This window comes from Ochotona curzoniae, unplaced genomic scaffold (assembly GCF_017591425.1).
Source record: "Ochotona curzoniae isolate NIBS_2020 unplaced genomic scaffold, NIBS_Ocur_1.0 contig_3432, whole genome shotgun sequence".
NCBI classification, from domain to species: domain Eukaryota; kingdom Metazoa; phylum Chordata; class Mammalia; order Lagomorpha; family Ochotonidae; genus Ochotona; species Ochotona curzoniae.
The window spans coordinates 21245968-21266489 of NW_024465859.1; the positions used below are offsets into that span (position 1 = coordinate 21245968).

Sequence of the window (20522 nt, forward strand, 5' to 3'; positions counted from 1 at the left end):
GCGGGGCTGGCCCGCGCCTTCCCCGGCTCCCCGCACCCTGGCTGGCGGCTGGAAGAGCAGGGCCGGGCCGGGAGCCGCCGGGGCAGGTGAGGGCGGCAGCCGAGCGCGGGAGGCACGAGCGGGCCGTCGGGCCCCGGCGTCCAGGGCTGACCCCCGTTCCCCGTCCTCCCGTCCGTAAAGGGCCCGCGATGGAGCCCGCTGCCCCGGGTCGCGCCCCGCCGCCCTGAGCGGCCCCGCCGACGGCCATGCTGCCTCGAGGGCGCCTGCGGGCGCTGGGGGCCGCCGCGCTGCTGCTCCTGCTGCTCCTCGTCGGACTCTTCCTGTTCGGAGGGGACCCAGAGGGTGAGCGCCGTGAGCCGGGAGAAGGTGGACAGGCGACCCACAATGTCCCCTTCCCCCTCCCATCCGCCCGCTTACGCCACGTGTCCCTCCAGATGGACGGCTGCGGGCAGCTGCTACCCTCGAGGAAGACCCGCTGGCGGGCCACGGGGGCCACAACCGCTCCAGCTGTGTCCCGCAGCCGCCGTTGCCACCCAAGTGTGAGGTAGGTGCGCCCCTGTCCCGCTGGTGGCGTTGGGGGCGGCGCCCGCTGGACACCTGTGCGAATCACCGCACCTGGTGGCCCGCTGGGATCGCCTGGGCTGGGGCGCACCTCCCTGCCCTGCGGCGCCTGGCCTCTAGGTCCCAGTTTGGGACGCTCAGGGGTCACAGCCTGCTGTCCTGCCCAGCTCCTCTAGCTCTGGCGCTGGATGGATGCCCTGAGCCAGACCGGCTCCACCGTGGACCCTTACCCTGCAGCGAAGAGGGAAGGGAAGGAGAGGGGAGGGGAGGTTTGCCGGTGACTCGGTTTCCTTCCCCAGATCTTGCACGTGGCCATCGTGTGTGCGGGACACAACTCCAGCCGGGAGGTCACTACCCTGGTGAAGTCCCTGCTGTTCTACAGGTAGGAGCTAGTGGTGCGTGGAGGAGGGTCAGCGCTGGGGGACCTGCTGGGGACAAAGTCCTACACAAGTCCCTGAGTCCAGGAGCTTCAGCTTTCTCAGCTGGGACGGCTGGGGGCAGTGCCCAGCTCCTCCTCCTCTGAGTTGTTTACTAGAAGTAAGGGCCTGAGTCCCAGACTGGGGGGTTGTCTGGCTGGGGCTTCCCAGACTTGCTTGCCTGCCTGTCCACCCTCAAGGAAGAACCCGCTGCACCTGCACTTGGTGACTGACACCGTGGCCAGAAACATCCTGGAGATGCTGTTCCACACGTGGATGGTGCCTGCCGTCCAGGTCAGCTTCTACGCCGCCGATCTTCTCAAGGTACAGGAGCCTGGCTGGGGCCACCTCTCTCCTGCCACCCAGGCACGGTGGCACTGGAGCCATGGGGACGCTCTTAAGTCCATCTCCCTGCCTTCGGCCACCTGTGCTCCACACCCCAGCTGTCCAAGGCTGCTGGCTCACACGCTGCCCTTCTGGCTCACAGCCCCAGGTCGCCTGGATCCCCAACAAACACTACTCCGGTGTCTACGGGCTAATGAAACTCGTGCTGCCTGCCATCCTGCCGGCCAACCTGACCCGGGTCATTGTCCTGGACACCGACGTCACCTTTGCCTCTGACATCGCTGAGCTCTGGGCGCTTTTTGCTGAGTTTTCTGGTGAGAGACCTGGGAACTTGCCCTGCAGGCAACCTCCCTCCAGAGCTTGCCCAGGAGGCCAGCCCCTTCTCCACCCCTGCCATGGGCCGGCCCTGGACCACTTCAGGCTCCCTCACGCCCTTCCCTCACAGACGAGCAGGTGATCGGTGTTGTGGAGAATCAGAGTGACTGGTACCTGGGAAACCTCTGGAAGAACCACAGGCCCTGGCCTGCCCTAGGCCGAGGATTTAACACAGGTGGGGACGGTGGGTGCGACGGCCGAAGGGGCTGGGTGCCAGGGGCCTGGGCATCTGGCCCATCTGGGAAGAGTCAGGCTGTGGAGGGAGTGTGGGCTGAACGAGGAGACTTCAACGAGTCACCAACAGTGGAGTGGGTGGGCATGCAACCCTGCAGTGAGATGCCACTAATGTCACCTGCACCCCATAGCCAAGGGCCTACGTTTGAATCCCAGCTCCGCTCTAGGCTCCAGCTTCCTGCTCCTGAGTGCCTGCGAGGAAGCAGCTGAGGACGGGTTCCAGGACTCTGCTGCCACGCAGGCCACCTGCACCGAGTTCCCGACTCCTGTCTCCTCAGTAGGCAGTTTTAAAAGTTTATTTTAGTGCAAAAACTTTTGAGATCCTTGCCTGGTTTTCTCATAATGCATACTTTCCATGAATGTTAGGAAGACAGCTTATATCTTTGGATTTCAGTGGGTTGTTTTGCACCAAAATAAACTTTGAAAAGATACTCTGTCACACACACACACACACACACACACACACACACACACACACACACACACACCTCTCTTCCATTCCATTGGTTTATTCCCCAAATGGCCACAACAGCCAGCGCTGAGCCACACTAAAGCCAGCAGTCTGGGGTTCTCCATCCTCCACTGCCTTCCCAGGTGCACTGGCAGGGAGCTGGGTCAGAAGTGGGGCATCTCAATATTGCAAGTGGCAGTTTCAGCTGCTGCGTCTCAGCGCTGACCCTTAAACGTATCTTTTAATTCCGTTACCCACAAATACATGCCGGGAGACTTCAGTCAATTGTCTTGGTCTTCTTGAGTCTCGGCTTTGTTCTTGAAGGTTTAGTTATTTATTTAAAAGGCAGAGTTACGGAGAGGGAGAGGTAGCGAGTGAGAGAATTCTCCCGTTTGCCAATTCAGTTCTCAAATGGCTAAGAGTTAGGGCTGGGCCAGGCCAAAGCCAGGAGCTTCATTCAGGTCATCTGTGTGGATACAGGGGCCCAAACACGTGGGCCGTCCAGTGCTTTCCTGGCGTATTAGTAGGGAGCTGGATCAGGAGCAGAGCTGCTGGCACTTCAGCTGGCAGCTCTATGGCATGCTGGTGCTGCAGGTGGTGGCTTAACGTGCCATGCCATGTGCCTGCCCTTGAACCTCAGTTTTCTCATCTGGTAAAGTGGAGTGTGGTCACTGAGTGTGAGCAGGCAGCCACGTGAAGGGGCTCTGCAAGCTGCCTCACACGCAGCGCCTTTTCCCCCACCACGATTCCGTGGTGAAAGAGGTCATCCTTGGTCACAGCCGAGTCCTGTGTCGCTTACTGACGGGGCAGGGCAGAAGAGGGAGGGGGTACATTCTGAAAATGTATGTCACGTGACTCCACTGCTGTGCCAACATCTTCCGTGGTGGGAACATGCCACCTGGAGCGGTGAAAACTTCCGAGGCGATTGCAGGCAGGACTCGGAATGCGAGATGCCCATAGCTTGCTCATTGTTTACGCTGATCATTGTGTGCAGCCTGTGAGTAGTGCGGTAAATAGCCAGCAGTCCTTGGAAGAACAAAGTCCCACAGACAGCACGATCTGGCCTTGGTGCCTGTCCAGCAAATGGGTTAGGAGTGAAATAATCCTGTGGCGTCACCACCAGCACGGGCACACGTATTGAGGCATTGTGGACTGCAGCTTCAGCATGTGACGGGTACCTGCGGTGTTCCTGGGCATGGTGACCTCCTCCCCTCCCCTTTCCTTGGCAGGTGTGATCCTGCTGTGGCTGAGCCGGCTGCAGCAGGCTGGGTGGGAGCAGCTGTGGAGGCTGACAGCCCGGCGGGAGCTCGTCACCCTGCCTGCCACCTCACTGGCTGACCAGGTGCGGGGCATATCCCTGGGCGGGGCTGTGGCGGGGAGGCGGCTGGTGGAAGAGGGGTGGACTGGCGATGGCTTGGGGCCGAGTTATGACAGTGCCTCTACCCAGGACATCTTCAATGCCGTCATCAAGGAGCACCCGGGACTGGTACGGCCCCTGCCCTGCGTCTGGAACGTGCAGCTGTCTGAGCACACGCTGGCCGAGCACTGTTACTCCGAAGCATCGGATCTCAAGGCAAGTGGACAGCCCAGGGTTAGGGGTGATGAATGAGATGGGGTGCCCCAGCCAGCAATGCTGGGGACCCTGCTGCACCATGCTCCTGCCCCATCCCACTGAAAGCTTCCTGGGTTACAGGTGATCCACTGGAACTCGCCCAAGAAGCTGCAGGTGAAGAACAAGCACGCTGGATTCTTCCGCAACTTCCACTTGAGCTTTCTGGAGTACGACGGGAACCTGCTGCGCAGAGAGCTCTTTGGGTGTCCCAGCCCGCCGCCACCCGGGGCTGAGCAGGTAGGAGAAGCAGGAACATCAGTCTGCCACCCCCAGGGAAAGTTCTCTTACTCTGGTGGCATCTCTGGCTGGCAGCCATGTTGTCCCCACCCCAGCCCCCTCACCCGCCAGTGCTGTCGCTGCTCAGTTGCAGCAGGCCCTGGCACAGCTGGACGAGGAGGATCCTTGCTTCGAGTTTCGCCAGCAGCAGCTCACTGTGCACCGTGTGCACATCACCTTCCTGCCCCATGAGCCGCCAACGCCCCAGACTCATGACGTCACCCTGGTGGCACAGCTCTCCATGGACCGGTAAGAGTGCCCAGGGCAGCCTTGGGGTCTGGGGAGGGTGCAGCGCAGCATGAGGCCTATCCTTCCAGGAGTCGGAGACCTTGATTGTTGGCCTGGGAGTTTAGAGCTTGGGCTGCAGCTCACAGGTTCCTGGAACTGCCCCCCTCTGGAGTCTCATGGGGGACATGCCTGGACCCTCAGTATTCCCATCTGTCAAATGGGAAGTGGGTTGGTTGTGAAGATTCAATCACACCCGCCTTTCCCAGTGCTCAGCAGTGCTATGTCCCCCTTCCCGGGAGAGGGGGTGCTGGCAGCAGCTCACTTGAGGGGAGGTCCTCCCGCCAGCTGGGCTGACCACCCCCCTCACCCCAGGCTACAGATGCTGGAAGCACTGTGCAGGCACTGGCCGGGCCCCATGAGCCTGGCCTTGTACCTGACAGATGCAGAGGCCCAACAGTTCCTGCGGTTTGTCGAAGCCTCGCCGGTTCTCTCGGCCCGGCAGAACATGGCCTACCACGTAATGTACCGTGAGGGTCCCCTCTACCCAGTGAACCAGCTCCGCAATGTGGCCTTGGCTCAGGCCCTGACGCCTTACGTCTTCCTCAGTGATATTGACTTCTTGCCTGCCTACTCTCTCTACGACTACCTCAGGTGGGCCTGCAAGGGGCAGCGTGGACAGCTGTCCCTGCTCCTGGCTGGTGCTCTGTGCAGGGTGGGTTGGGAGGGAATTGAAGGTGTTGAACGCAGGGCAGCCCAGGGCCTGCTGCCAAGCACAGCTCTGTTTGGTGTCATGCATGCCCTGTGGCTTCTGGGCAAGCTACCTCTCCAAAGCCAGATCTTCTGGTGGCTGGATTGCTGGGCCCCGGGTTCATGGCAGAGTGCCCACCTCCTGAGCGTGGCTCTCCCCGCTCAGGGCCTCCATCGAGCAGCTGGAGCTGGGCAGCGCGCGCAAGGTGGCGCTGGTAGTGCCGGCATTTGAGACTCTGCACTACCGCTTCAGCTTTCCCACTTCCAAGGCAGAACTGCTGGGCCTACTGGACGCCGGCTCCCTCCACACCTTCAGGTAGAACAGACCGCTGCTTTGGTGCCCTCCTGCACCGACCCGCCTGCCACCCACCCAGCAGTTCCTACGAGTCTCTACCTGGCTCCCACCCCTGATCATACTGCACAGGTACCACGAGTGGCCCCAGGGACATGCGCCCACAGACTATGCCCGCTGGCGGGAGGCCCAGGTGCCATACCATGTGCAGTGGGCAGCTGACTACGAGCCCTACGTGGTGGTGCCACGTGACTGTCCCCGGTATGATCCCCGCTTTGTGGGCTTTGGCTGGAACAAGGTGGCACACATTGTGGAGCTTGATGCACAGGTGAGGAGGGTGCCTGGCCCACCAGCAGTTCTGAGTCTCACCCTTCCCGGTCCATGGAGCCCCTGATCCTTGCTCTGCAGCAGGACTTGCCTTTCAGGCATGAGCCAAAACCTCCTGCCTTCTCACCCACCCTTGCTTTAGCTCCTGGGGGCTCTGGAGTAGTAGCCTGCTGCCCTCCGCCCCCCAGCCTGGCCATGCCCTCTGCCTACCCCACTACAGGAATACGAGCTCCTGGTGCTGCCTGAGGCCTTCACCATCCACCTGCCCCACGCGCCAAGCCTTGACCTGTCCCGTTTCCGCTCCAGCTCCACCTACCGCCACTGCCTCCAGGCCCTCAAGGAAGAGTTCCACCAGGACTTGTCCCGCCACTACGGGGCTGCTGCCCTCAAATACCTCACTGCCTTGCAGCCGCGGAGCCTGGCCTGAGCCCGGAGGCTGTGCCCGCACCAGCTGCACCTGCTGTGTCACAGACTCTCCGTGCAGACACTGGAGCAAACTTGCTCTGCCCACCTTCCTGCCTGCTCTTGTGCAATTTAAATTATTTAAGGTCTCTTTGGGCTGGGTCCTGGGGTCCTCTCCTTGCTGCTAACCCCACAGTGGGATCCCTCATCCTTAACTGTAACTCCATTTTTATAATAAAAAGTTGTAAAATTTTTCCTTTCCTGTCCGCCTGCTTCTAGGGTATTGAGGGCTCTTTGAGGCAGGAGGGTATGGGTGACCCGAGAGGCATAGCTGGCTGGTGGAAAGGTGGAGGGCCCCAATTCCCTAGGACCAGGGCTTGAGTATGTCCTGCCCACCCTCCCATGCCCCAGACCCAACACCATGAGGCTCAAGAGACTTTATTTGGCTTTATTTAGTAAAATGTTAAAATAAATAAATACAAATTGATCAGCTGCTCTGTATCCCCCCCACCCCCTGAAAACAAAAAAATCAAACAAACAGAAACAAAAACTTTGAAGCACAAAACTCCAAATACAAGTTCTACCAAGACTGCAATCACAAAGGGCACGGACACAAACGGGACTGGGGTCTGGCTGGCTCTGCCGGGACTGGCTAGCCTTTGGCCTCCCTGCCCTGCCAGACCACGACTCCCTAGGCTGAGAACCCAAGACTCTCAAAGGGATGCAGGGACCCAAGGCTGCTGCCGGGGCTGGTGGAGTCCTTTGGGAAGAAGAGCCAAGTTGGGGAGCCAGGGTGCCCTTCCCTCCCTGTGTTAAAGAGATCTCCCAGCCTGGCTCTCTGGTTGTCCAGCTGCCTGCTCTCTGCTCCAGTGGCAGGGCCAGGAGTCTTCCCAGGGGAGGACAGGCAAGGTGGGAGTGAGACTCCTGTTTCTTGCCAAGGCTGCCAGCAGAATGGGGGTGGAGGAGTCTACAGAATTTTAGTCATTCTGCAGATCCCAGGCCTGCAAAATGTCCCTCTGCCACACCATCCATCCTATTTCCCTAAGAGCCTTTGTCCCGTCTCTACAGTTCAGCCCTTTAGATTAGTGAGAGAGACCACACTGCCCCAACAGGAATGAAAGGCTGTGAGAGCTGGGGGGCTGGCGGCCAGCACCCACCGAGGGTCCGTGGACCCCCACGGGGTAAGTGCCAGAGGTGGTAGGTGGAGGCGAGCCGGTGCTGTTACCCTCAGGGAAGGAGCTGTGTGCTGAGGTGTGTACTCACGCCACCTGCTGGGCCTGAGCCAGAAAGCCGAAGGGACAGAGGGGGAGACCCTGTAGAGTGAGCTGGCACAGTGCTGGCTGGAGGCTTCCCCCAGCCAGCAAATCTATGACAGGTACAGCCAACAGGCGCATCCCCAAGGCCTGAATGATCAGGAAGGGTGGAGCTCAGTGGAAGTGAGGCAAGCCCCAGCAGGCATCAGAGGTAAAGCGAGCTGCAGGCCAGGAATGTGCAAGGTGGGGATGCAGGCAGCCTGACCTCATTACCCACAAGGCCTGCCTCATCCCAGGCCCAGCGGGCAATGCTCAGCTCTAGGGGTAGGGGTGGGGATGGGGGAGGAAGAAGAGCAGAGCAGGTTGCTGAAGGCAAGGGGCAAGCAGCAGGGATAGCTCAGGCGCAGGGCGGTGCCAGAGCCTAGGTCCTGGTTGTTGCAGGGGGCACCCAGTCTCGGCAGGACAGCGGGAAGTCAAGGAGACCTAGTGGCCGGACTGGGGGAGGGGACTTTACCACCGAGCAATGTCTTGGAATTTGAGTTCATGAGCTTTGGGGGTGGGGCTGCCCTTTAGATCCTTGCTGACTGCCACACTAAGCTGCTCAACCTGAACTTCTTCAGCCATGCACACCCCTCCCAACCTCAGGTGAGGTCAGCGGGTGGGTGGCAGAGACCCCAGCTGAGACAAAGGCCGCTGGTGACGATGGCTTCCCGCCCCCTCCTGAGAAAAGATGGGCCCAGACAAGTCCAACAGGATAGCGTGAAGACAGACGGGGCTCCTCTCTGGTTCTCTGCCAACTACTCCTACCGCCAGTCTGGGCATCTCCGGCACATCCTGACTAGGCACGGCCCCCAAACTTGCTGCCATGACACCCACAGGAGGAGGAATGGACGTGGTGTGCGTAAATTGGCTTTCGTAGCTCACCCCCATGTCTCCGGGGCTAACCACAGCAAGGAGACACCCCTGGGTGTCTATCACTCTCAGATTCCATAAGCCGTCACCAGAGCTGGGGAGCCAGGGTGCACAGCCTCCAGCCTCCCCCTGCCCCACTCCAGCCACATCTGGCCAACTCCCTGCAAGGCTCAAGGCCGACCTGAACCTTGTAAATGCTGGTGGAGTCTTGCCAGAGGCGAGGCCACCCTAGGCTGTGCCAAGGCAGGTGTTGCCGTTCTCACCCAGGGAGCTGGTAGGTAGGTACCCTCTTCCTACTCCTCTGTTCTTCCTAAGTGACCAGGGCTAAAATAACTAAAGTAGCTAACCTGTCCCCACCCTGCACACCACTCAGCCAGGGCTGGGGTCCACAGGCCCTGGCAGCTCTGCAGTCTATGCCTTCAGCAGCGTCCTCACCCCCCTCACCCCAGGCGCTCAGAATGCTGGTGCCTGGAGACCTAGAACAGCACCAAAGGGAGGCAGCTAGCCAGCAACATCTGTGGAGCTCCTCGGTGCTGGGGCCACCATGCACAGCTGCTGTGGGTGTCCCACCTAGGAGCTGAGGTCCCTGTCCCGCCCTTCGCGGACACTGGCCCACCCGTCTAGAGGCAGAAGACATAGCCAAATGTCACCATGATGAGCAGGTTCTGTGCTCAAAAAAGTGTAACTACACGGCATTGCTCCAGTTCTGACACCTTTTTAATAGAAATCACTGTTTTTAGGAAACAAATAGCACTTTTGTAGTTTTTTCTTTTCTTTTCTTTTTTTTTTACAACGTTTTCTTACCTTGATCTTAATTTAATTAACACTAGGAAGACCTCAATATCTTTTATTTTCCTTTTTAATTTAAAAAAAGTTTGTTTGCTTGTTTGTTTTTTTTTTTCCCCCAGATACAAAGATTTTTGCCCTTGCATAAAAAAACAGTGGCCGGACGATGACACAGGACTCACGAAGACTCACGGGACCTCACGGACACTAGGACGCCTACTCTACCATGCACGGTCTCGGCGACCCTCACCGGACTGTCAGCCTGAAAACAGCGTCGCGATTCCTTAGTTTAGTTTTTGTTACCAAAAAAGTAAACAACAAAATAAACCTTTCTTTAAAGGAAAAAAAAAAAGAACAAAACCAAAAAAAAAAAAAACCAAAAATCGAAAGAGAGAAAAAGAACTGTCCCCATTCGTCTCCCACACCCCTGGGTCACGTGCTGCTTTGCTCAGATCTTCTCTTCTTATAAATATAGAAAAGGGATGGTGCTCATTTTCAAGTAAAATCTCTGGACCCACCTGCTTCCCTTCCTGGACGCTCGCCCTTCTGTCTCACGGAAGGCCATGGTTGGGGGGGGGTCTCCTTGCTCTTGAGGGAGGGACTGGAGAGTCACCATGGAGGTGTGAGATTCCACCGAGCAGGACAGGGCACCCCAGTGGGGAGGAGGGCCTGGGGCTGTTCTTGACCTCCACCTCCCCTGGCACTGTGGCCCCGCCCCTCCCTGCCCACCAGAGTAAATACTGTTTCTTCGATAGAGCTCCCCACTGCTGGCCCCCTCCCCCGCCGCCCCTGCCCGCTGGTGGGCGCTGGGGCGACTTCTATGTCGGTTTCCTTTTTTGGTTTTCGAGTGAGAGTCTGGAAACAGGAGAGCCCACACGCTCGCTCTTTGGACTTGCTTTCCCCACCTCGGCGACCGGCTTGGCGACAAGGCTCTCAACCTGCTCTCCTCCCTCCGCCCGCCCCTGCTCCCCACCCAACAGAACAGAAACAAACCCGTGGTGGCTGTGGAGGCTGCTGCAGGCACACACTGGTGTATAATAGAGAGAGTAAATATATTATTTCACTTGGCATGGTGCTGGCACAGCACCTCCAGCTGGCACTATCTCATGGAACACGGTCCAGTCTTTGCATGTACACACAGGACGAGAAGGTCAATTGGCAAACTCCGGTGCCACCTGGCACACGCATCTTCTCTCTCTCTGGAACCAAAGAACCAAAAGAATTCTGCACTTTCCAGAAGGAATCCGGCTTGGCTTCGCTAGAGTCTTCAGGGTTTTGCTCTCCTCGCCGCCGGGGCCCCGCAGCTCCTCCTGGAGGGGCTGTTATTTCGGCTCTTCCCCCTGGTTACAGTTCGCTGTGCAGCTCTGGGAGGCTGGGGAGGGGGCCGGCGTAGAGGGGGTGGCGCTGGCGGGGGGGGTGCAGTCCGGGCCGTTGGAGATGGCCCCCACGGCGGCCTCCGAGTCCACAGGTTTGGAGAGGTCGATGCCGTGGATGAGGCGGATGAGCTGTTTGACCTTCTCCAAGGAGCTGTGCATCTCCTTCTGCCGCGCCAGGATGGTGTTCTTCATCTCCACGCATTTCTGCAGCGGAAGACAAAGGGGGCGCTGAGCCCGGCAGCCCCGGGGGGGGGGGCAAGGTGCTCCCCCTCCCCGGAAACGCAGCCGCAAGCAGCAGCTCACCAGAGGCTCTGAGGCCTGGCCCTGCTCTGCCCTGCAGTGCATTATGCCGCCTGAGGGAAGGGCGTGCGCAAGAGCCAACGCAGTGAATGACAGACTGGCACCAACACAGTCATAGCACGGACCTAAAGTGCCTGCAGCTGGCCTGAGCAGGGGTGGCTGTGTTTGGGTTCTTCAGGTAGAATGCCAGTCACTGTTACGTGGTCTCTTGGAAGGCCTGCTGAGGCCTGGTCAGTCAGAGAACTTAGGGAGGTAGGGCGGTGGGAAGTGAGAACCAGAACAGCCCAGGGCCGAAGGGTAACACCCAGTAGGCCCTGCACTCAGCCCTGACGGGCCTTCTGCCCCAGCCTCTGTCCCTGCTGACCCTGGTTCCAGGCAAGGAGAGATGTTAAATCCGTATGCCATGGGCAAAGGTGGTGAGCGAGCCAGTCCCAAGCACCACCAGTGCCCATGGGGATCAGGCAGCTGCTCAAGGCCGCAGAGAACCTGCTCCTGTGAGGGAGTGCCACCGTGCCCCTGGGGACACCCACCCTGCCCACCTGGGCACCCACCCCAGGCACCCCTAAGGCCCTCTTCCTCACACTGGTCAGCTGAGGGCAAGGGCTGCAGGGGTGACTTAGAAGCACTCCCAGATGGGACCCAGCAAGTGTCACCCAGTGATAGGGAAGGCCTGTGTGCCCCAGCTGTGCCCACTGCCTGACTGGCTCTGCAGCCAGGAGACCAGAGAAGGCTTCGCTGAGACTGAGGCCGGAGAGTGTTCCTGAGCTTGGCAGAGGCCCCAACTCACACTTGGCCAGCAGCCGAGGGCACGGCTCTAACGGGAGGGCAAGCTGCCTCTCCCTGAGGCCTGGTAATCAGGTTCATGAACTCGGGCAGCCCCGTTACTACCGCCGGCTGCAGGCACTGCCATGAGCAGAGGGGTCTGTGACCCTGCAGGCAGCCAACTCCATGAGGGCGTGCGGCTCACTTACACTTATGGAGCTGCTGAGCTGTTTCACCTTCTGCTCCAGCTGTTCTCGCTCTTGCTTCAAATCTGAGCTCCATTTAAGTAGCTTCTGCTTCTCTTCCTCTTTTGCTGAAGAAGGGAGAGAAGAGGAGAAGTGGAGTCTTGAACAGTGAACTCTTTGGAAAGGCTTCTGGGCTGAGGATGCTTGCCAGCGCAGGTGTTTGCCCCAAAGCTCCCGAGTCCCAGAGCTGGGCACAGAACCTGCCCACCTTGCCCTGCCCTTCCGCGGAGCCTCGGGGGCGGAGAAACCTCTCAGCGGTGTGGGCCAGCATGACAGGAAACAGATGCCACTTAGTGTCTTTCCTACCCGCCCCCCCCAGATGCTATATAAACTTTCTACTTCATTCAAAGTGTTTTGTTTTTAACTTTCCTTTTGAGGATGAAAGGCATGCTGCTTTCCAGCAATTCCTTTTGTTGAGGGGAAGCTTACAAAAGAGAGGAATGGGTACTTCTTTACCTGCTTTGTAGGCGATATAGGAATGCACAATAGCTAAGGTTCCAGGCCACGGGATTGCTTCTTCCTTTTTCAGCATCTGAAAAGGTTTACAAAAGTTAATCTTGGGAAGGAGGCAGAAACCCACACATGCTCTCAGTAGCAGCAGGTAGCAGGGCCGAGAGCAGCTGGTAGGCAAATTCTACCAAGGGCCTACAGCAGCAGCAGTACTCTGGAGGGCAGGCTTAACGACCTGCCCAGCCTGGGACCTGGGTGAGCAGCCTTGCTGTTCTACAACGCCTACCAGCCCCACCCCTGCTGGGCAGCGGTGAAACTCTCTGACAGCGGCTGCTCTCCAGCGTGATACGATGGTGGCTCTGACAGGCAAGGTTCTGCACCTGCTTCGACAAGAGATACCTGTCCCAATTCCAGCTTTGCATGTCCCCCAAAGTCACCTTCACCAAGCCTCAGTTGTTGGCACCAATGCAGAGCCTAGACCTTGCGTAGAAGAGTGCCAGGGGGTCGCCAAGCACCACCAGAGGAGAAGAGTTTACTCTCCCAGGAGACAGTGGGATGGGGATTCCAGCAGCTGAGCAGAAGCCCAATGGCCGTTGGGCCACTGCTAATTTATTATTTACACTCTGTCTACCTTGAAACACATTACAGTAAAGGCATATCATAAAGAGATATGTGGGTAGCTGAGAAAAGGGGGCTGGAAACAACACCTAGGGAGCCGGGACAGTCACTGATGCTTGTCTTTTTAAGTCCATGAATGTCAAGATAGCATTTCACAGTCAGCTCTCAGAGCCTGCTTTCAACAGAACTTAAAAGTGCACTGCATAATATTTGAGTTCATCAAACTGGCTATTTTCCTTTAGGGATTTTATTTTTTTTATAAATATATTTTTATTTTGAATTTTGTGGTACAATTTTGTACAGGAATTTTATTTCTACAGAAGCATTTTAACATCATATACTGGATTTTGACTTCTTAGAGAATGAGAGAGAATGAAATGAGTCAGGGCTTTTTATTTTTCCACTTTATTAGAAAGATAGAGAGGGAGAGAACATGACATAGAATAGAGATCCCAGATCTGTTGGTTCACCTGCCAGATGTCCACAACTGCCCAGGTAAGGCCAGGTGGAGGCCAGCATCTGGGAACTCCATGTGGGTCTCCCATGGGAGTGGCAGCGGACCTAAGCACTTGAGCTATCAGCAGCAGAGACAGGCCTCAAACCTGGCACATGGGATGCAGCAGTTAACATCTTTTCCAAAAATGAGTGCACCAGTGTCTTGTCTTACAGTGCAAGCTAAGATGGGGATGGTATGTTGGCACAGCAAGCTAATCCTTCACCCCATGGCACGGGCATCCTGTATGGGCACTGGTTTGTGTCCCAGGTGCTCCAGCTCTCTGCTTATGGCCTGGGAAAGCAGTGAAGGATGGCTGACGTCATTGGCACCCTGCACTCATGTGGAAGACTACCTCAGCTTCAGATCGGCTCAGCTCCAGCTGTGGGGCCATCTGGGGGATGGACCAGTGAATGGAAGATCTCTCTTTCTCTCTGTAAATCTCCCTTTCCAATAAAAATAAATCTTAAAAAAAAAATAAAGTGTACGGCCAGCCATTTCAAATACAGAAAGGCAGCGTAAAAACAATGGTAGCAGGATGGGCCCAGCACAGTGGCGCAGTGGTTAAGGTCCTCGCCTTGCGCGCCCGGGATCCCATATGGGCGCCGGTTCTATCCCGGCAGCCCCACTTCCCTTCCAGCTCCCTGCCTGTGGCCCAGGAAGGCAGTCGAGGACGGCCCAAAGCTTTGGGACCCTGCACCCGCGTGGGAGACCCGGAAGAAGCTCCTGGCTTCGGATCGGCATAGTATCGGCCCGTTGTGCTCACTTGGGGAGTGAATCATCGGACGGAAGATCTTCCTCTCTGTCTCTCCTCTCTGTATATCCGCCTTTCCAATAAAAAAATAATAAATATTTAAAAAAAAAAGAACAATGGTAGCAGGAGAGAAAACCTCTGCAGGAACTAAAGTTGTACATGCGAGTGCTGTCCTGAACAACCGTGGGGGGAGAGGGCGATTCTGCCTCCACTAGACTCTAAGGGGAAGGAAGGCCTCCCTGTGGCACTGGCCCGCTCCTCCTCTTGCACCTGGCAGACTTGTCCACCACCACACCTGGTCCTGACATCAGGGGCACATCCACTCCTCCCGCGCACCTGGCCAACCCGCCTACCGCCTTACCTGGTCCTGACATCGGGGGCAGATCCACATGCCCTTGGGAATGGTTTTCAGTGGAGGCTCTAAACAGTCCAGGTGATACACACGGGAACACGTGTCGCACATCAGTAACTGGCCACTTTTTCTGCACACACTGCAAAAGTCCTCGTGGATATCACCCTACGAATGGGTGGGGAAGGCAAGAAAAGCGAGAAAAAAATGTAACGTTTGAGTGTTAAGCTGTGCACCTGGTTGCATAACAGTGGTGTGACAGCTGCCCCTCCAGCACGTCACAGGAGCATCAAGAGCAGGACCAACGCTCCCACCTGCTCTGTGAGCGGAGCACCAGGTGGGAGCAGTATGCTTCATTTCACACTAGAGTGTACTGGACCAGGGCTGAATTCACTTTAGAGGGGACAGCTCGGTATTTACGCTATTTTGGTAAAGTCCAACCCCCGGGCCAGAAATGTGACAGGCACAGCAATCCACTCATCAAAGTGTTTTACAGTATGATACAAGCAGTTCTCATTACCTATCATTTCTGGGGGCAGCTGGGAGGACTGGGAAAGACAGGTGAGAAATGGAATTTTACTAAGCTCCTTGTTCGGGGAGAAGAAAAAATATATATATAGTGTTAAGTTGGTGAAAAGATTAAGTCAGGAGCAAATTAAACTCGTACGAGCTTTCTAACATGAAGGATCTGAAAAGCCAAAGCAACAGCTGACAGTGCCCTCTCAGAGTCAGGCTCCGACGTTCTCGTTCCATGGGCCATTTTGTTCCAGGACTCTCTTCCTCCCTAGGAAATGCATCATGCTGGCCCAGCCTGGTTCTCCTCCGCCCCATCTGAGACAGACTCAGCACCAAGGTCAGTCTGCTGCAGAATGTGGAGAAGACACACCAAGAAAAAGAGCTGTGCGTCACCAAGTCCTCTCCAGCCTGTCCTTGGGAAAGGCTACCTGGGGAGGGAAGAGAAGGACAGGCCCGAGGCCCCCAGCAAGCAAACGCTTCCAGGCTATTCTGCCACAGGGCCTCGCGCGGGGAATGACACGACAGAGAGCAACGTCCAGTTGCCGCCTCTACCACCACCACCACCGAAGCAGCAGCCCCCTTGGCCCTACAGTCTATCTCTAAAGCAAAGACAATTTTATAATTTGCCTAGAAAACAGGTTGCGAGAAGTTGTATGGTACATCCTACAGTGGGTGAATTTTCATTTTCCTTGAAAAGAAAAATTAACTCTGGGCAGTAAAAAGGCGTAGAGCACATGTACACACGTGGAAAAGGCACTGTTTCCAAGTTGTACTGCTGCCTTGCAGATAAGCTGAGGACCTGTCGGCACCCTAAGAATGACTGCTCTGCCGTGCAGGTGACCTGGCCAACTGGGGGCAGTGGCAGCTTCCAGGCTCAGTGCTCAGCAGCCCACTCACAAGGGGCCTGCAGCCCAACACTCCTTAGGAAAAAGGGAAAAATACATGCAATTCCACTTAAGCATTTTGTATTTATTTTAAAGACAGAGAAGATAAAACGAGATATTCTACCTCCCAGTTCACTCCCTGGATGCCCTCACAGCCAGGGCTGGGTGCGGCTGAAGCCAGGAGGCCTTAACTCAATCCTGGTTTCTCACATGGATGGCAGAGACCCAAGAACTTGAGCCCTCACCTACTGCCTCTACAGGGTACACAACAGTGGGGTGCTAGGCTTGGCAGCAGAGTCAGTGTTCCGATGTGGGATCTGGGTGACCTGAGCAGTACCCTAACTGCCACGCTGGAAGCCCGCCCAGTTAATTAAACTCGGGTAGCAGGTGCCCGACAGTCTCAGACAGTTGCTCTTTCTAGAACTGGAGTCCCCACTTCTCAGTCGGCATCTCTAGGAAGCTTTTAAAAAACTCATGGTACTGCAAACTGTTCAGCATGAAGCACAGATAAAATGATCAGCAATGAGGAAAAAGAGACAAACTGGATATTGCACTCTGAGGGGTCTGAGTGGGAGAAACCCAGAGACACAGAGGTCAAGGAGTAAGATTCAACAGCTTCCCTGCAGCCCTAAAGGAAAGGAAGCTTCCTTTCCGTATATGTGGCCTGTGACACAGGTCCTGAGGTTCCTGCATCAGGCAGCCTACATACTCTCAGCATTAACAAGGCCCCACCCAGTTTCCGTTCACACAAGTTCCATGTGTGCACATTTGCTGTTGCAGAAGCTTAAAAACCTTAAGTTTTTGAAATAGTTACAGAAAGTCACAGAAACAGTACACGGAATTTTAGACTCCAAATAAATAACATTCAAGTTCGCATTCAATTAGTTATCAGTGACAACACCATCACACCCCAGGCAGGATTTGGGAAATGTGGTTTGTTTGGAACCGGGGCAGGGAGATTGGCAGATGATACCGTATTAATTTTACAACCCTCTGGGCCCACTGCAATAGCCTTACGCTTAAATCCATGCCTTGAATGCACCGGGATCCCATATGGGCGCCTGTTTTAATCCCAGCAGCTCCACTTCCCCTCCGGCTCCCTGCCTGTGGCCTGGGAAAGCAGTTAAGGATGGGCCAAAGCCTTAGGACCCTGCACCCGCATGGGAGACCTGGAGGAAGTTCCTGGCTCCTGGCTTCAGATCAGCATAGCACTGGCCGTTGCAGTTGCTTGGGGAGTGAACCATTGGATGGAAGATCTTTTTCTGTCTCTCCTTCTCCTTGTAATCTGCCTTTTCCAATAAAAATAAGTAAATCTTAAAAAAAATGTTTTTACAATTCCCTGGGGAATTGCAACCCTCAGGCCACACTTTTTCTGCAGACCTGAGGCACGGACGCACACTGCCAAGGTTCCTCCTCCACTCGGCACGCTAGGGGAGGAGCCCCATGGTGGGCAGGCTTGGGCCTCACTGACTGGCCACATGCTCCGATCACACAACAGGAAGCTGAGAGATGACCAGTCCAAGACCTTGGCTCGGAGTGGAGGACACACTTTTCATGAAATACGCTTTCAGCACCTGGGGCTTAGGCTCAGCAACACACACAGAGATGCGTACGCTGTTAAAGGGCAAGTCATTGTCTCTATCCTGGGCATAACTCAGGAAGTTTTCTTTTCCCTTTAGACTTCTGAAATGAACAATGCTTTAATTTTAAGATCAAACCTGTCGGGAATTTTCAGTTTGGGATTTGATCTGAATGGGTCCTTCTGGGTTCAGTCGCTCAAAACTTTCTCAATGAAAAAAATAAAAACAAAACAAACACCCAGACACAAGTTGGCACTGCGTAGCAGAGTGGCATAGGAGGGAGCATTGCATAACACCCGGGGAGGGGGTGCCTGGCCAGGAAGCTGAGGAGTTCAGGGAGGGGAGCGGGGATGGTGTTCCGTGCCAGCAGGCCAGGCTTGCGCAGGGCACTCCGGGCACTCACTACAGAACGGCAGCCATGGTTAAGGCCAATGCTGGGAAACACGCAGGATATGGCTGCTCCGGCACGTGCCCACGGCAGGAAGGAGGCCAGAACGTAACTCTTCTAGGCCCTCGGCCTCTCAAGGCTCAACCTTATTCACTGCCTCGGACTGTCGCTCAGGGTGTCCTCAGGGACACCCTTGCTCTTTGGAGAGGGGGTGAGTCACCAGCGAGCTCTGAGAGCCATTGGATTCAAGGGACGTTTTATCTGAAGATGGACAAAGACTCATCAAAGAACTGGGACATGCGCAAAACTCAATGCTCGATCCTTCCCCACCCCCACCACCTGTTCCTCCTAGTAATGACAGCTTCATCCTCCTGGAGTGGTTTAGGTCACAGACTTTTCATTTCACATATTTTTTTAAAGCTTTGCTTATTTATTTGAAAGGCAACATGACAGAGAGGAAATCACAGAGATGGATTTTATCTGTTGCTCATTCACAAATGTCCACAATAGTCAGAGCTGGGTCAGGCCAATTCCTGGAGCCAGGAACTCCATTTGGGTCTCCACATGGCTGGCATGATCCCAACTGCTCAGCTCATCACTTGCTGCCTTCCCAGCACATGGGTAGGAAGCTGGATCAGAAGCAGAGGCAGGATTCAAATCAGGCACTCTGGTACAGAAAACAGGAGCTTAGCATGCTATGCTACCACACCTGCCCCTGACACCTCATTTGTAAACATGCTTTTCCCCATCTCTGTCTGCTGCCACCTCCTCATCAGGCCAAGGTGTCAGAGCATCCCTGCCTGCATGATTTGCTTCCCCCCTACTCCTTCACAGTACCCTCTCTGAAGTTCAGATAATGTCAGCCTGCCAAAACCTCAGTCCATCTTTTAAGCAAATGGCTTAAAAGTAATGAACACAGGTAAGACTCATCAAATGACAGGGAATCCATGGCTGACAGTGTGCTGGGAGACTAGCTGCTCACTCAGACTCAAAGTTCTCTTCGCCAGAGGAAAAGGGGACCATCTGGATGATCTGGATGGAAACTCCCACGGGAGGTGGATAACGACCCGCATGGTGGCACCAACTCAGACCACGTACCTGTCGTTATGCACAGAGAAGGACCCCTCAGCACCTACTGAGTGTGGCCACACACACACCCTCACTCACACAGTTCAGGGAGACAGGCACTCCACGCAGCGATTGTGTCCATGTGAAACAAGACAGAGACACTGAGCTGCTGTGCAGTCAAGGCAACTGCACAGACACCATCATGACAGAAAGGTCAAGAATGGCCTTGGGTCAGACCTGGAGCAGAAAAAGTAGCGTCACAAAAGTAATTGCTGGGATAACTGGATAATGGATAATGGACTGGATGATGCTATGTGCAAATATGTTAGCATGATTCAATTTGGTAAATGCACACGTATTGTGGTGATACATGGTAATATCATTGTTCTTCAGAGACAGACACCAAAATGTTTCAGGGTAAAGATCCATGGGCCCGGCGCAACAGCATAGCAGCTAAAGTCTTCGCCTTGAATGTGCCAGGATCCCGTATGGGCACTGGTTCTAATCCCGGTGGCCCCACTTCCCATCCAACTCTCTGCTTGTGGCCTGAGAAAGCAGTCAAGGACAGCCCAAGGCCTTGGGATCCTGCATCTGTACAAGAGACCTGGAGGAAGAACTTCTGACTCCTGGCTTTGGATTGGCTTAGTTCCAGCCACTGCGGCCACTTGGGGAGTGAACCATCAGACAGAAGATCTTCCTCTCTGTCTCTCCTCCTCTCTGTATATCTGATTTTCCAATAAAAATAAATAAAACTTAAAAAACAAAAAAAGATCAGGGCCCTGCGGAATGGCCTAGCGGCTAAAGTCCTCGCCTTGAATGCACTGGGATCCCATATGGGCGCCTGTTTTAATCCCAGCAGCTCCACTTCCCATCCAGCTCCCTGCTTGTGGCCTGGGAAAGCAGTCGAGGATGGGCCAAAGCCTTGGGACTCTGCACCCGCGTGGGAGACCTGGAAGAGATTCCTGGATCCTGGCTTCAGATCGGCACAGCACCGGCCGTTGTGCTCACTTGGGGAGTGAATCATCGGACAGAAGATCTTTCTCTCTGTCTCTCCTCTTCTCTGTATATCTGACTTTGTAATAAGAATAAATAAATCTTAAAAAAAAAAATCTATGAGGTCTGCAAAACCATCTTGATGGTTCGGCAAACAAGGAGTGTCAGTGTGTGTGTGCATGTGTGTGTATTTACACACGCGTGTGAATGTATTTGTTCAGAGAGAGAGGCAAATACATGGCAAAATGTTAACTAGGAAACCTAGGTAAAGAGTATAGATTTGCTCTTTAAACTATTACCACAGCTTTTCTACAGATCTGAAAATTTTCAAAATAAAAATTGAAGAATCACTGAGTCCTTCAGTGGAAACCTTCCAGGTGTCACCTCTTTTTCTTAGAATAAAGGCTCAAAGCCCCGTAGGTCCAACTCTGCCACTTCTGGGTCTCATTTGCCTCCAGCCTGCCCTTTCTTAGGGTCAGACATGTGCACTCCAGGGCCTTTACATGGTCGCTCCCTGCACGGGGAAGCC

General features: G+C 55.3%; 2 protein-coding genes across 14 annotated transcripts in view; one reads left to right on the forward strand and one right to left on the reverse strand.

Moving 5' to 3' along the window:
- Window positions 1-245: 245 nt before the first annotated feature.
- Window positions 246-6291, forward strand: LARGE2 (LARGE xylosyl- and glucuronyltransferase 2). Of its 3 annotated transcripts, XM_040980333.1 has the most exons (14): window positions 246-342; window positions 435-544; window positions 861-943; window positions 1178-1301; window positions 1465-1636; window positions 1768-1872; window positions 3612-3724; window positions 3830-3955; window positions 4076-4231; window positions 4359-4519; window positions 4871-5149; window positions 5412-5561; window positions 5670-5865; window positions 6085-6291. In XM_040980333.1, exons 1-14 carry the CDS (start codon window positions 246-248, stop codon window positions 6289-6291), a joined length of 2079 nt encoding a protein of 692 aa, XP_040836267.1. The 3 variants fall into 3 exon arrangements, with proteins under 3 accessions (XP_040836267.1, XP_040836268.1, XP_040836269.1); XM_040980334.1 differs by lacking the exon at window positions 1768-1872; XM_040980335.1 differs by lacking the exons at window positions 246-342; window positions 861-943.
- A 1291-nt stretch (window positions 6292-7582) lies between these two features.
- Window positions 7583-20522, reverse strand: part of PHF21A (PHD finger protein 21A) — a 200972-nt gene continuing 188032 nt past the window's right edge. For all 11 annotated transcript variants that reach the window (XM_040980168.1, XM_040980161.1, XM_040980159.1 and 8 more), the window contains 4 exons: window positions 14577-14732; window positions 12357-12432; window positions 11865-11968; window positions 7583-10797 (listed from right to left, as the gene is read on the reverse strand). In XM_040980168.1, the coding sequence (XP_040836102.1) occupies window positions 10540-10797; window positions 11865-11968; window positions 12357-12432; window positions 14577-14732 (594 nt within the window). In that variant the 3' untranslated portion in view covers window positions 7583-10539. The remainder of the gene's footprint in view (window positions 10798-11864; window positions 11969-12356; window positions 12433-14576; window positions 14733-20522) is intronic.

Bases quoted from the DNA above. Each gene is read 5' to 3' on its own strand.
- LARGE2 (XM_040980333.1), top strand. From the start codon at position 246: ATGCTGCCTCGAGGGCGCCTGCGGGCGCTGGGGGCCGCCGCGCTGCTG. The intron at 343-434 runs GTGAGCGCCGTG...GTGTCCCTCCAG, and splicing joins GTTCGGAGGGGACCCAGAGG to ATGGACGGCTGCGGGCAGCT. The intron at 1,873-3,611 runs GTGGGGACGGTG...TTTCCTTGGCAG, and splicing joins AGGCCGAGGATTTAACACAG to GTGTGATCCTGCTGTGGCTG.